Genomic DNA, 15,576 nt, shown 5'->3' on the forward strand with positions numbered 1-15,576 from the left:
ACTCCACACAGTCAGTCACCTGAGGTGGGAATTGAACCCAGGTCTCAGGCGCTGTGAGGCAGCAGTGCTAACCACTGTGCCACCGTGTCGCCCATGTGAGAGTGAGAGCGAGAGCATGAGCATACATTTTCCTGTAGCTAGAATCTAATAACTTTTAATAAATGGTAATTCATGTAAAGTAAAGCTGGTCCATTGCTTTTGTTTAAGCTGAGTCTAAAAGACTGGGAAATTGGGGGATTCTATGCATTTTGTAAAATCTTTTAGTTTTTGTGATGACTGTGGGGATAGTGGGTCTTTGTTTCCGAAGCGATATTCCAGTCAGAGGTAACAGCAATCATTCTAAAAGGAATGGGATCTGCTGATGAAGTGGTAATGTCCCTTTTTCTGGAATAAAGGTACAAATCCCACTACATCAGAAGTGTGTCATAAAATCGCCAAACAAATTATATATCATTCAGAAGGAAGTTCAGGAAAAGGGGATGGGTGGGCAGGAGTAAAACATAAACTTGCCCCCCAGAGAACCATAGGATTGTTTTCTCATTAGGGAGCGAGAGAACTAATGCTGAGTTTCCCTTAAGGGTCACTGCACCTCAGGGTCACTGCCCCTCAGGGTCATTGCCCCTTAAGGGTCACTGCCCCTCAGGGTCACTGTACCTCAGGGTCACTGCACCTTAAGGGTCACTGACCCTCAAGGTCACTGCACCTTAAGGGTCACTGCCCCTCAGGTGAGGGAGGTGGTTAAAGCAGGATCTTCCTGGTGATCTCGGTCAGTGCAGGAATGGAACCCGTATTGTTGGCACCACTCTGTCTCTCAAACTAGTTGTCTGCCCAACTGAGCTAACTGATGTGCACTAACCAATATCATAACCAAGTCAACCATTTGCCTTCAGTTCAATGGGCCCTGACAACATTTTGGCAATAGGACTGAAGCCATAGTGCTCCAGAACTTGCCACTCACCTATCAAGCTGCTCCAATACAGTCACAACCCAACAATGTGGAAAATTACCCGGGCATTTCCTGTACACAAAAAGTAGGACAGGTTCAACCTGGCCAAATATCGCCCCATTGGTCCACTCTCCATCATCAGTAAAGTGATGGACGGTGTCAGGAACAGTACCATCAGGCAGCACCTGCTCAGCAATAACCTGCTTAGTGACGCCCAGTTTGGGTTCCACCAGGGTCACTCAGCTCCTGACCTCATTACAGCCTCGGGTCAAACATGGACAAAAGGAGCTGAATTCCAGAGGGGGAGGGGGAGAGGGACAGCCCTTGCCATCAAGGCTGCATTCGACTGAGGAGCCCTAGTTAAACTGGAATCAAGGGTATAAGGGGGCAAACTTTCCAGTCGTTAGAGTCAGACCTGACACATAAGGTGGTTGTGGTTGTTGGAGGTCAGTCATCTCAGCTCCAGGACATCTCTGCAGGAGTTCCACTGGGGAGTGTCCTGGGCCCAATCATCTTAGCTTTTCATCAATGACCTTCCCTCCATCATAAGGACAGAAATGGGATTGTTCACCGATGGTTGCACGATGTTCAGTCCCACTCACAACTTCTCAGATACTGAGGCAGTCCATGTTCAAATGCAACAAGAACTGGGTAATACCCAGGCTTGGGCTGACAACTGGCAAGTAACATTCGCACCACACAAATGCCAGGCCACGATCATCACAGACAGTCTAACCACATGGTTACATTGTTATCACGGAATCTCCCTCTATCAATATCCTGGGAGTTAGCATTGATCAGAAACACACACAACACACGCACCCCCCACACAACACACATACAAACACCCTCCCCCACACACGCAAACACATGTACACACTTTAACCCCTCATGTCACCCCATCCAAGTACCTTTCAGGTGATTTGTATTTCTTTCAATCGACTCCCTTTATCTAGTCCAGTGTATTTGGTATTTACAATGAGACCACGTAATTGAGTTAGAGGGTTTTGATTGATAATGGGATCAAGGTAGGAGAATGGGGTTTAGAAACATAGCCATGATTGAATGGTGGGCAGACTCAGTGGGCCCAATGGCTTCATTTTGCTCCTATATTTTATGGTCTTATAGTCTCCTTTACATTGGGGAGACCAAACATTGACTGTGTGACCACTTTGCAGAACATCTCCACACTGTCGATAAGAATGGACCCAACTTCCGGTTATGGCTATTTCAATAAACTGTCTTGCTGCTGCCACTAACGTTTCCATCCTGATCTCAGTGCAGTGTCCCAGCAAGCAGGAAGAACAGGACCATCTCTCACTTCAAGACAGTTTATTGATAAGACTCAATATTAGGTTAAGATGTTACTACAGTTGTTATGGGGGATTTCAACATGCAGGTAGACTGGGAGAATCAGGATGGTATTGGACCTCAAGAAAGAGATGGATTCTTAGAACAGCTGGTGCTGGAGCCGACCAGGGAGAAGGCAATTCTGGATCTGGTATTGTGTAATGAACCAGAATTGATCAGGGACCTCGAAGTGAAGGAGCCATTGGGAAGTAGTGACCATAATACAATAAGCTTCAATCTGCAATTTGAGAGTGAGAGGGAACAATCAGAAGTGACAATATTTCTGTTGAATAAAGGGAACTGTGGAGCTATGAGGGAGGAGCTGGCCAAAGTTCAATGGTGCAATACCTTAGCAGGGATGACAGTGGAGGAACAATGGCAGATATTTCTGTGTATAATGCAGAAGTTGCAGGATCAGTTCATTCCAAAAAGAAAGAAAGATCCCAGGAGGAGGCATGGGTGGCTGTGGCTGACGAGGGAGGTTAAGAAACATATAAAGTTAAAAGAGAAAAAGTATAACATAGCAAAGATAAGTGGGAAAACTGAGGACTGGGAAGCTTTTAAAGAACAACAGAGGATTACTAAGAAGGAAATACGCACAGAAAAAATGAGGTACGAAGGTAAACTGGCCAAAAATATAAAGGAGGATAGTAAAAGTATTTTTTAGGTATGTGAAAGGCAAAAAAATGGTGAAGACTAAAATTGGGCTCTTGAAGACAGAAACGGGTGAATAAAGAAATGGCAGAAGAATTGAATTGGTCTTTCAGATCTGTGTTCACTGGGGAAGACACAAGCAATCTCCCTGAGGTAACAGTGGCTGAAGGACCTGAACTGAAGGGAATTTATATTTGTCAGGAATTGGTGTTGGAAAGACTGTTAGGTCTGAAGGTTGATATGTTCCTGGGGCCTGATGGTCTACATCCCAGGGTACTGAAGGAGGTGGCTCGGGAAATCGTGGATGCATTGGTGAATATTTTCCAGAGTTCGATAGATTCGGGGTCATTTCCTGAGGATTGGAGGGTGGCTAATGTTATACCACTTTTTAAGGAAGGTGGGAGAGAGATAGCAGGATATTATAGACCAGTTAGTCTGACCCTAGCGGTGGGAAAGATGCTGGAGTCTATTATAAAGGATGAAATTATGACACATCTGGATAGTAGTAAAATGATAGGTCAGAGTCAGCATGGATTTATGAAGGGGAAATCATGCTTGACTAATCTTCTGGCATTTTTTGAGGATGTATCTCTGAAGATGGACAAGGGAGATCCAGTAGATGTAGTGTACCTGGACTTTCAGAAAGCTTTTGATAAAGTCCCACATAGGAGGTTAGTGAGTAAACTTAGGGCGCATGGTATTGGGGGCAAAATACTGACTTGGATTGAAAATTGGTTGACTGACAGGAAGCAAAGAGTAGTGATAAATTGCTCCCTTTCAGGCAGTGACCAGTGGGATGCCGCAGGGATCAGTGCTGGGACTGCAGCTTTTTACAATATATGTTAATGATATAGAAGATGGAATCAAAGGTTATGGAGATAAGGCAGGAACAGGATACTGATTAAGGATGATCAGCCATGACCATAATGAATGGTGGTGCAGGCTCGAAGGGCAGAATGGCCTACTCCTGCACCTGTTGTCTATTGTCAACAACTTTTGACCAAGAACTCTGTCCCCCACTTTGGTTCTGCTTATTGTGCGATGTGCTGGTCTGAATATTATTCATTTTTGGCTTCCGCCAAAACTGCTGATTGTTTCCATTGACACCAATCCTTGTTGTTTTTTTACTAAAGCCGTCATCACTCCCTCTGTCTTTTGTTCCACCGGGTCTTTTATTGAATTTCTCCCAATCCCGAACCTATCCTATCCCAGACCTCCCCATTTCCCGTTCGAGTTCCCATTGTTAAGAAGGCTCATACATGAATGGAAAGTTAACTCTGTTCGTGTTAACTCTGTCTAATTCAGTGCTGTGGTGATAATGTCACCAAACCCCGGGCTAATGTATTGGACATGGACTCAGATCCACCGTTGCAGGTGGTGAAATTGAAATTCAATACAATCTGAGATGATAAGCCTTTCTATTATCATCAAACCCATTGTTGTCCTGAAATCTGCCATCCTTATGCAGCCTGGTTTACATGTGAAGCCAAACACACAGCAAATCCTTAACTGCCATCTGAAACGTTCCAGCAAGACACTCAGTTCGAGGGCAGTTAGGGATGGACAATAAATGCTGGCCCAGACAGTGACATCCACATTCCCATGAATAAAAACTATATTTTGAGACCTGCTGAGTATTTCTAGTACTTTGTTTGTTTCTCTATTTTGATTTTGTAATTTATGTATTTACAGCTACTTGGTATAAATTGCTTAAACTCTGCTTTTCACTCTGAGCTGAACGTGAACCTTATAAATTTACCCTCGCTGTTTTCAACTCTCACCTCAATAAACACCTGCTTAACATCCCCACCCCCCAGTTATTTATTGTGTAAGACCTTATTCGGGCAGTGAGGTGACACTCTGTGGCCTGGAGTTACTAACAATGTCCTGATGAAATAATGTGGTCAACGATTACCTTCCATGATATGATGAGAGATTGATATAAGTGGGCTGGCATGGAGAAGCTACAGAGAGAGTTGGAGGTATTGGAATGGGTGGGGAGAAGGTTAGGGGGAGTGCTGGATGGCATGGTGGGGAGGGTCAGGACCTTTGTTTCACGGGAATAAGGTGAATGATTGTTGTGGAGGAGGAGCAGCCAAAAACATTTTGGGAGTTCTGTATGATTTCTGACTCTGTCTTCAATCCCACCTTCTCTCTCTCTCTCTCTCTCTCTCTGTCTCTTTCTGTCTCAGATGGAGAAGTTGTTTATTATCTCTATGGGACCAGTGACTTTGTCACCATCTTGTTCTACATTTGCATCACCATTATCCTACATGCAGTCGTCCAGGAATACGCACTCGATGTAAGTAAATGAGGGGTGGGGGTGGGGTGGGGTGTGGTGTGGGAGAGGAGTGGGCAGATTAAAATAACAAGCATGGCTTGTTGGTGGGGGTGGGGATGGGGATGAAGAGGAGGACCTGGGATGGTGATATATACAATGAAGAAAGGTAGAGGGATAAGCATGGGCAAATTATTCAAACTGAGGTGTCATTGCTGAATTATATATTGATTTGTGTTGTGTTCAAATCTGAAAACGGAAGAAAGAGACATTGGAACTGTCAATAAATATTAAGATGAATAAAGATCAGCTCCGGTTCTGTCCTCTGTCATCTATGTTTTCAGAAGAGAGCAATGTTCTGTTCTTTATGTTTCAGAAACTAAACAAACGGCTACACCTGTCGAAGATCAAACACAGCAAGTTGAATGAGTCGGGTCAGTTGATAGTCCTTCATCTCATTTCTGGAATCTGGGGCTTTTACATCGTTGTGACAGTAAGTGGATGTAGTGAGTCTGACCAGGACAGGAATCCATGTTTACAGAGATTCTGAACAGTTCCTTTGACTCCCTTTACCCTCTCACAGTTTCCCACGTCATCACCACAACCTTAAATCTCCTCACCTTTTCCACACCCCCCCACTCACCAATCCCCCACGGCTTCCAATCCTTGTCTGTTTCACAGCTCCTCCACCACCACCATCGCCACTTCCTCATTCCCTGTCTCCCCTCGGTCTTCCCATCAATCGTTGCTGACCTTTCACGATGTGTTTTACAGGAAGGTTATGTGACTAACCCAAGCAGCCTCTGGGAGAAGTATCCTCACATCGAGCTCTCGTAAGTCTCAGCTTCTTGTTCAATCCCATCTCCTGGGAGTACGGCTCGACTCTCATTTAGCAACCAGCTGTTGGGATTGTTTTGAGCAGCAGATTATGGTTATTCGGTGGAGGTAGTGGGTGGGGCTGTAGTGCCTCCGGATGCAGTGGGAGAGAGGAGTGGGAATGAGGTGTGGTTTGGAGTAAGGATAGAGTTGAGCAGATTTGGGTTTTGCGAGGGTCCCAGTGGTTTGAAGCATGTCTGGAGATATGGATGGATGTCATTTCTCTTTGGGGGGGAGCTGGGGCCTGTCAGTAATTTGGTGTCACTCAGCAATGAAAGTAGATTAGTGATCAGAAGCTGTTCACTAACACCAACTGCTGCCTGCTTACCGAGGCAACCAGCCACTGAATACTGTAATGAGTTTACCCAGGACAGAGTAGAACCTTCACACATTATCCTAAACCTGGTCACATGACAGAGAGAGGCACTGGGAGGAGTGCAGCAAGAACATCGGGCCCATGGAGCATCGGGAGTGAGCGACTGGATTTTGTGCTGATATTATCTTCATTTCTCCCCAGCTTCCAGGTGAAATTTTTTTTCCTGTGCCAGCTCTCCTACTGGATACACTCGCTACCAGAGTTATACTTCCAAAGAGTGCGGAAAGTGAGTTCCACAATCCTCCCGATTGGATTGCTCCTGAGAGTGTTTGATGGGGGACAGTTTCAAAGAAGCTTTTACTCTGTGTTTAACCCTGAGCTGCCCTTGTGTGTTTGATGGGAGTGTAGTTGGAGCTTTACTTCATTTCCACCCTCATGGTGGACCTGTCGTGAGAGTGTTTGATGGGGACAGTGTCAAGGAAGCTTTTCTACAGTTTACTCTGTATCGAACCCGGGTGCTGTGCTTGTTGTGGGAGTGTTCAATGGGGACAGTATAGTTGGTTGAATTTTAATTTTCTCACTTCTGAGCCATGACCAGACAGGGTTCTTTATTCAGTGAGGTGGGTATTTGGGTCTGTGTGTGGAATGTTACAGTGGTTATTAATGTGCTCCATTGTCTCTCTGGCAGGAGGAGATTCCCCGACAGCTGCAGTACATCGGTCTCTACCTCCTGCACATTGCAGGCGCTTACCTACTCAAGTAAGATTGGTCTGGAGTAACCCCTTGTTGTGTATTGGTATTGGGTGAGGGCCTGATCATCAGAGTACAACCCAGCAGGTCTCCAAATCAAATGACCAGCACCAACACGGATATAACATTGGCTGCATGACAGAAAGCAGATTACTGGTTAATAGATATTTTACAGGCTGGGGAAGGTTTGTGATTGATTTCCCCAGGATCGGCATTGGGAGTCTTGCTTTGCCTGATGGTTTGGATCTTGGTGGATTAAATGAAAACTTAAAGATAATACTGTTATGATCCAAATTGATATTATTACTGGATAATTCAATTTCCACACTGAAATCTGTCTTGATGGGTTTGTTTTACAGTTTAAATAAAGTGCTATATAAGTATGTAGGTTAATCTGATCTTAGAGTAGGATAAAAGGCTGGTACAAGATGGAGGGTCGAAGGGCCTGTATTGTACTGTGCTGTACCGTTCTATGCTCTCTCAATGGAACATGAGCACACAATGCTGCAGGTTTCATCCATGCTGTAAAACTCTTTGACTCAAAAACAAAAGATTATTAAGCATTTGAAAAAAACAAGGGTAACAAAGGTAGTGCTGAAAATGTGTTGCTGGAAAAGCGCAGCAGGTCAGGCAGCATCCAAGGAGCAGGAGATTCGACGTTTCGGGCATAAGCCCTTCTTCAGGATTGTTCCTTGGATGCTGCCTGACCTGCTGCGCTTTTCCAGCAACACATTTTCAGCTCTGATCTCCAGCATCTGCAGACCTCACTTTCTCCTTAACAAAAGTAATGGCAGATCAGAGGATTGGGAGCAAGACGTATCAGAGCTGGGTTAGTCCATTTGATCATGACTGATATGTTTCTCAATGATATTCTCCTGCCTTCTCCCTGTGACCCTTGATCCCATTATTAATCAAGACCCTATCTCCCTCTGTCTTAAATGCACACAATGACGTGGCCAGGATGGCAGCCGGTGATTAGTGGAGTTCCTCAGAAGGACAACCCTTTAGAACCGAAATGAGGAAGAATTTCTTCAGTCAGAAAGTGGTGAATCTGAGGCACTCATTGTTGCAGAAGGCTGTGGAGGCCACCTCATTGAGTGCATTTAAGACAGAGGGAGATAGGGTCTTGATTAATAATGGGATCAAGGGTCACAGGGAGAAGGCAGGAGAATATCATTGAGAAACATATCAGTCATGATCAAATGGACTAACCCAGCTCTGATACGTCTTGCTCCCAATCCTCTGATCTGCCACGACCTTTGTTACCCTTGTTTTTTTAAAATGTTTTATTCCCACTTTCTGTTTTCTGTCTGTCAGCCACTCCTCTATCCATGTTAGTACCTTACCCATAACACCATGGACTCTTACTTTATTGAGCAGCACCTTGTCAGAGGCCTTCTGGAAATCCAAATAGATCACGTCCACTGTGTCTCCTTTGTCTCACTTGTTGGTTACATCCTCAAAGGTAACAGGTTTGTCAGGAGTGACCACTCCTTGACAAAGCTGTGCTGAGTCAGCTCTATTTTATCATACATTTCGATGTACTCCATAATCTCATCCTTAATAACAGACTGTAAAATCTTACCAATAATCAAGGTCAGACTAACAGGCCGATAGTTTCCTGTCTCCTGCGTTCCTCCATCCTTAAACATTTGCCACTTTTCAGATGGCTGTCTTCCTCCCTGGTTCCAGTAATTCCTGAAAGATCACCGCCAAATGTCTCCACAGTCTCCTCAGCTATGTCCTTCAGAACTCTGAGGTGTAGTTCATTGGTCTGGGTGATTTATCCACCTTCAAACATTTCAGTTTCCCCAGGGCCACCTCATTAGTGATGACCACTGCACTCACCTCTCCCCCTGAGTCTTGTGAACTTCTGATATGCTACTGGTGTCTTCCATCATAATGAATGATGCAAAGTACCTATTCAGTTCCTCTGCCGTTTCTTTGTTCCCAACAAAAGATAATCAAAACCATAATAGGGGGAAAAATAAACTCTTGAGTGTGAGTAATATAAAAGTGACAGCAAGAGCTTCTTTACACATATAAACAGAAAAGGGAGGCAGGAGTGACTCAGAATGAAGCTGAGAAATAATCATTTGAAACCAGGAAATGACAGATAATTTGATTAAATATTTTGCTTTGGTTTTCACATTAGAAGGCAGTAATAGCATTCCAAAATGACTGATCCAGAGCCTAAGCAGGCGAGAAATAAATACAATGACTCTCACGAGAGGGAGAAAAGTGTTAGGTAATTGGAGCTCCAGGTTATTACATCCCCTAGACCTGATGGGATGTATCCTAGAACATTAAAGAAAGTAGCTGCAGAGATGGTGGATGCACTGATGGTAATCTTCCAGGAAGCCTTTGCTTCTGGTATAGTAAAAGGATTAGAAAACCACCAATATAACACCTTTACTTAGAGAGGGAGACCAAAAAAAAGAGGAACTGTGGCCAGTTAGCTTAACATTTGTTGGAAAAATATTGAATGGTATTAGTGGGGTTGTAATTATTATAAAGGGTCGGTGCAGGGGTCACATTATTTACAATAAGCATTAATGACTTAGAGTCATACAGCACGGAAACAGCCTGTTTGATACATCCTGTCAGCACTGACCAGATATCCTGGGGGTGGCACGATGGCTCAGTGGTTAGCATTGCTGCCTCACAGCATCAGGGACCCGGGTTCGATTCCAGCCTGGACTGATCTGATCTAGGCCATTTATAGATTAGACTAGATTCCCTATAGTATGGAAACAGGCCCTTCGGCCCAACAAGTCCACACAGATCCTCAGAAGAGTAACCCACCCAGACCCATTCCTCTACTCTATACTTACCCATGACTTGGCAATTTAGCATGGCCAATTCACCCTAACCTGCAATCTTTTGGACTGTGGGAGGAAACCGGAGCACCTGGAGGAAACCCACGCAGACACGGGGAGGATGTGCAAACTCCACACAGAGTCGCTGGAGGCGGGAATCGAACCCGGGTCCCAGGTGCTGTGAGGCAGCAGTGCTAACCACTGAGCCACCATGCCAACCTTTGGCAGCATTTGGTCCATTTCCCTCGCAATCCTTCCTAAATGTACTTTTGCCAAATTTACAGATGAAACAAAGGTAGTTAGGATTGCAAATAGTGAGGGTGACAGAGTCTGCAGAGGGATATAGATCAAGTAAGCAGATATAACGTGCGAAAGTTTGGAGATGTATTTGTATTTTGCCAGGAGGAAGATGGAGCTGAATATTATTGAGATGGAGAGATACTGCAGAAAGCTTCAGAACGCAGGGAATTGGGAATCCCAATACATGAATCTCAAAACGTTAACATTCAAGTTCACCGGTTAATGGAAGAGACAAATGAAATGTTGAACTTGAATTTAAAGGCAATGGGCTATAAAAATAGGGAAGTCTTGTTAAAACTGTACAGCACACGAGTCAGACTGAGGCTGGAATAGTGTTAACGGTTTTGGCCCCTTATCTAAGGAGAGATGTACTGGCATTGCAGGGAGTCCAGAGAAGACTGGCTCGTTTATTCCAGGGTGTGGAGGGCTTTTGTTCTGATGAGAGATTTTGTAGATTGGTTTTGTACTCACTGGAGTTCAGATGAATGGGAAGAGATGTTATTGAAACATTATTGATAAAATAACCATGGAGGCTTTGTTTCCAGTTGTGGGGAAGTCTATGACCACAGGATATAATCTCACAATAAGGGGTTTGCACGCTTAAGATGAGGAATTTCTTTTCTCAGAAGGGTGTGAATCTGTGGAATTCTTTATCACAGAGGGTTGTTGAGGTTGGTTCGTTAAGGCCTGAGCTGGACAGATTTTTAATCAGTAAGGGAATCGAAGGCTGTAGAGTTATGAGGAAAATGGAGTTGAGAATTATCAGATTAGCCATGTTCTCATTGAATGGTCTTGATAGGCTGAATGGCCTCCTTTTGCTTCTGGTCTTATTTTCTTTAAAGAAATGAGCACAAAATAGAATTAACACTTAACTGCTTTCATATAACACCATTTTAACGATTTTTGGAACACAGGTTGAGAATCTGAGACCTCTTTATGGAGCTTTCATACAACTGAGCTTAAACATTCTTGGCTTCAAATTTCCCTTCAGGGTAATAGCCAAACACTTTAGGTATACAACTTTGACTAAATTCCTTAAAATTGAAATAGTCTATTTTTAATAATTCTAAACAGTCTTCTCCCTTTCTTGGGCAATTTTCTTACAAATCTAGCTTCAGCTAAGAACCATGCAGAATTGCCCAATCTGGAACTAAAAATTAACCCTTTCTTTCCCCCAAACTATAAAAAAATTGGAAAAATATTAAATTGTTCACCTTCTAAACTGAAGTCTTAATTTATCTTGTTTAACTGTTTGCACATAAAATTCTCCCAAGGTAAACAAGAACACATTCTTCAGGACATATTTCTCTGAGTTAAATCATTATGACTAGAGATGCACTTACCAGTTAATCATTAAAATGCTTTAGACACACAGAAAACCCATATGCCACTTATTCAAATTCAAAAAGCAGGCAGTGTGTAAGTTTACTTAATTCATGTGCCTTGCACCCCAATGCAAAATCTGTAAACGGGTGAAGAGGACAGTGTAGCCCTTCGAAAAGGCATTTTGGTTGGAGTGGGGGAACAGGTGGCAGATAATGTTCCATGGGGAAAAGTATGAAATGGTTCATTTTTGTAGGAAGAACATGAAGAGGAAGTATAAAAGAAAGTACAGCATTTAAAGGTGTTGTAGAGCAGAGGGATCTGGGTATATCTGTGCACAGATCATTGAAGGTGACAGGGCAGGCCAATAGTGCAGACAGTGTCCTTGACTTTATTAGTAACAGCACAGAATACAAGAGCAAGGTGGTGATATTGAACTTGTCAGACCTGAGCTGGAGTGTTCTGTACAATTCAGGGCAGCACGCTATGGGAAAGATGTGAATGCATTGCGGAGAGAGAGTGCAGAAGCAGTGCATGAAATGTGTCCCACGGATGGGAAGCTTCACTTTATGAGGAAAGATTGAACAAGTAGGGCCAGTTTTCTTTGGAGAGAGCGTGAGCGGTCTGGGGAGAATGAAAAAGGAGAAGATGTTTCCCACTCAGAATGATTGTGAATCAGAGGACACTGATGTGATAGGAGGGAAACGTGTTGTTAAAATTGAGAGAACGCAGAAAAGATTTACAAGGATGTTGCCAGGGTTGGAAGATTTGAGCTATAGGGAGAGGCTGAACAGGTTGTTTTCCCTGGAGCGTCGGAGGCTGAAGGATGATCTTATCAAGGTTCATAAAATCATGAGGGGCATAGATAAGATAAATAGCCAAAGTCTTTTTCCCTGGGTGAGTGTGTTCAAATCGAGAGGGCATAGGTTTAGGGTGAGAGGGGAAAGATCTAAAAGGGACCTAAAGGGCAACTTTTTCACACACAGAGGGTGGTACGTGTATGGAATGAGCTGTCAGAGGAATTGGTGAAGGTTGGTACAATTACAACATTTAAAAGGCACCTGGATGGGTATATGAATAAGAAGGGCACGGTGGCACAGTGGTTAGCACTGCTGCCTCACAGCGCCAGGGACCTGGGTTCAATTCCCGCCTCAGGCGACTGACTGTGTGGAGTTTGCACGTTCTCCCCGTGTCTGCGTGGGTTTCCTCCGAGTGCTCCGGTTTCCTCCCACAGTCACAAAGATGTGCGGGTCAGGTGAATTGGCCATGCTAAATTGCCCGTAGTGTTAGGTAAGGGGTAAATGTAGGGGTATGGGTGGGTTGTCGCTTCGGCGGGTCGGTGTGGACTTGTTGGGCCGAAGGGCCTGTTTCCACACTGTAAGTAATCTAATCTAATCTAATCTAAAAAGGGCTTAGAGGGATGTGGGCCAAGTGCTGGCAGGTGGGTCTGGGTAAATTATCTGGTTGGCCTGGAGGAGTTGGACTGAAGGGTCTGTTTCTCTGTGACAGTGTTTCTGGTTTCCACTGCCTGAGAATCTGGTGAAGGCTTGTTCAACCAAGGCTTTCAAAATGGGATTAGGTTGTAGGGTGAAAAGGAAGAATGTGCAGCCATGGGAATGAGCACCTCACTCAGTGCCATTCAGAGAGTCCGAGCCAGTACAGACACGATCGCCTCAATTGCTGCCTCCCCAACTGGAACAAATCTCTGCTTCTGGGTCAGAGTGCAGGACCGTAGGGTGACGAGTCAACGGCCAGTCTGGGGTTGGGAATAGCAAAGGAGTGGTATTAACTGGTTCTGTCTCCTCTGTAGTTTGACCCGGTTGGGAGTTCTGCTGTTGGTGTTACAGAGCGTGACAGAGCTGGTGTTTCACACAGCCCGTTTATTCTACTTCATCCATGAGAACAACCAAAAGTTGTGAGTATGAGCTCAGCAAGTGGTTCGCTAGTCTGGCACTGAGGAAGGTCCCACTTCACCCTGAAACACTGCATACAGGCAATTGTACAAAGGTATCAGGGGACGTAGCAAGAACGACCCGCCATTGTCTCATTAGATCACTCCTTCAGCACTGACCCTCTGACAGTGCAGCACTCCCTCAGCACTGACCCTCTGACAGTGCAGCACTCCCTCAGCACTGACCCTCCGACAGTGCGGCACTCCCTCAGCACTGACCCTCCGACAGTGCGGCGCTCCCTCAGCACTGACCCTCCAACAGTGCCCGCTCCCTCAGCACTGACCCTCCAGTGAGGTGCTCTGTCTGTATTAACGCTCCAGCAGTGCAGCACTCCCTCAGGGATTCAGTATGTTCTAGCCTGGATAAAGTGTTGATTTGACATTTCCAGTTGAGAGTCTGAGGTGTGGAGTGGAGTCGCAGACAGGAATGGACAGACGTTGTTGTGCTGGAGTTGGGCATTTTGTTCACTGCTGTTTTGTTTTTTGAGCAGTTTTAATGCCTGGGCAGTAGTCTTTGTCCTGACCCGTCTAATGACCTTAACACTCACTGTGTTGGTGGTGGGATTTGGACTCTCCCGTGTGGAACATCAGACCTTCGATATGGACAAAGGAATCTTCAACAGCCTTCCTATTCGGTGAGTCCAGTTTCAAGTCTCTGCTTTATTTCTTTATTTTGCCTCACTCCCAGCCTCAACCCCCCCCCCCCCCCCCCCACCTTATAGGCAGGGAGTAAAAGCAGGGCCTCATCTGTGGCATGCTCATCGCAAGAATGAATTTTTAAAAATCTTTTGTTATTTATTCCTGGAACATGGATGTCACTGTCTGAACCAGCAATTTATTACAGCTCAAGTTGCCCTTGAGAAGGTGGGGGTGAGCTGCCGCCTTGAAGTGCTGTAGTCCATGAGCTGTGGGTTGACCCATAATGCCCGTAGGGAGGGAATTCCAGGATTCTGACCCAGTGAGAGTGATGGGACAGTGATATATTTCCAAGTCAGGATGGTGAGTGACTTGAAAGGATGGTATTTCCTAGGGAAAGTGATCTGCTCTGGTACAGTACTGGATTTACCATCTAGAACTAGGCAAGTCCAAGCTCACATTGTGGCAGATGAGGTCACTGAGTGGAATGTAGAGTGTGTCCTATGTGGGAAGAGATGAATATTACTGACATCCCAGGTGACCTTGTGACAGGAAGTGCTCCTCAATGCAGAACTCTGAGCCCCAGGTTTCGGAGTTCACGTAGTGACTAGGAGACACTGTGGCCCATCAGCGAGGCTGGGAGTTACATGGACAGCACATCAGAGAGATGGTCATACCACAACTCCAGGGACTGGAGGAAAGAGGGGACTGGGTGGCCACCAAGCAGCGAAAGAGTATCCTGCAGATAGTGCAGGAGTCCCCTGGGGTCCCCTCACAAATCAGTTTTCCATTTTGTAAACTGATGAAGATGCTGGTTCCTGCTATCAGAGCCAAGCCTCTGACACTAAAGCAGGCTGGCTGTACAGAAGAGGAGGAAGACAGTACAGAGGTCGGAAAGCAAAGAGGGGACCTAAATAAACACTGGTGATTAAAATGAGGGAGAATCCAAGGGTATATCAAAGGGAAGAGGATGGTCAGGGCCCATTTGGTCAGAGGGAGATATCTGCATGGAGCTGAGGACATTAGTGAGTGTTCACATCTGTCTTCAGTTTGGGGAAGGAGGCTGTCGGTACAGAATTCAGGAAGAGGGCCTGTGAGGTGCTTTAACAGATTGACAGAGGTTGTGAGGACGTGTTGGAGGTTTTGATAAAGTGCAGCAGATTAGCAGCATACAGTGTTACAGCCTTAGAGATGGTGCAGAGGGAGAGAACTCAGTGATAAAAGCAATCTGAAACCAGAAGAGAAAATGCTGGAAAAACTCAGCTTTGACAAAGGGTCAGTTAGACTCGAAACGTCAGCTCTTTTCTCTCCTTACAGACGCTGCCAGACCTACTGAGATTTTCCAGCATGTTCTCTTTTGGATTGATCTGAACAAAA

At 45.0% G+C, this 15,576-nt stretch overlaps 1 protein-coding gene across 1 annotated transcript in view; it reads left to right on the forward strand.

The window, feature by feature from the left end:
- The window catches only part of tram2 (translocation associated membrane protein 2), a 32,187-nt gene that overhangs the window by 12,100 nt on the left and 4,511 nt on the right, over window positions 1-15,576 (forward strand). Inside the window, exons 3-9 of the mRNA XM_060831179.1 lie at window positions 5,143-5,252; window positions 5,605-5,721; window positions 6,003-6,061; window positions 6,622-6,706; window positions 7,109-7,179; window positions 13,423-13,527; window positions 14,055-14,198. Coding sequence (XP_060687162.1) covers window positions 5,143-5,252; window positions 5,605-5,721; window positions 6,003-6,061; window positions 6,622-6,706; window positions 7,109-7,179; window positions 13,423-13,527; window positions 14,055-14,198 — 691 coding nt within the window. The remainder of the gene's footprint in view (window positions 1-5,142; window positions 5,253-5,604; window positions 5,722-6,002; window positions 6,062-6,621; window positions 6,707-7,108; window positions 7,180-13,422; window positions 13,528-14,054; window positions 14,199-15,576) is intronic.

The sequence above is a fragment of the Hemiscyllium ocellatum genome, chromosome 10 (genome assembly GCF_020745735.1).
Source record: "Hemiscyllium ocellatum isolate sHemOce1 chromosome 10, sHemOce1.pat.X.cur, whole genome shotgun sequence".
In the NCBI taxonomy this organism is placed as follows: domain Eukaryota; kingdom Metazoa; phylum Chordata; class Chondrichthyes; order Orectolobiformes; family Hemiscylliidae; genus Hemiscyllium; species Hemiscyllium ocellatum.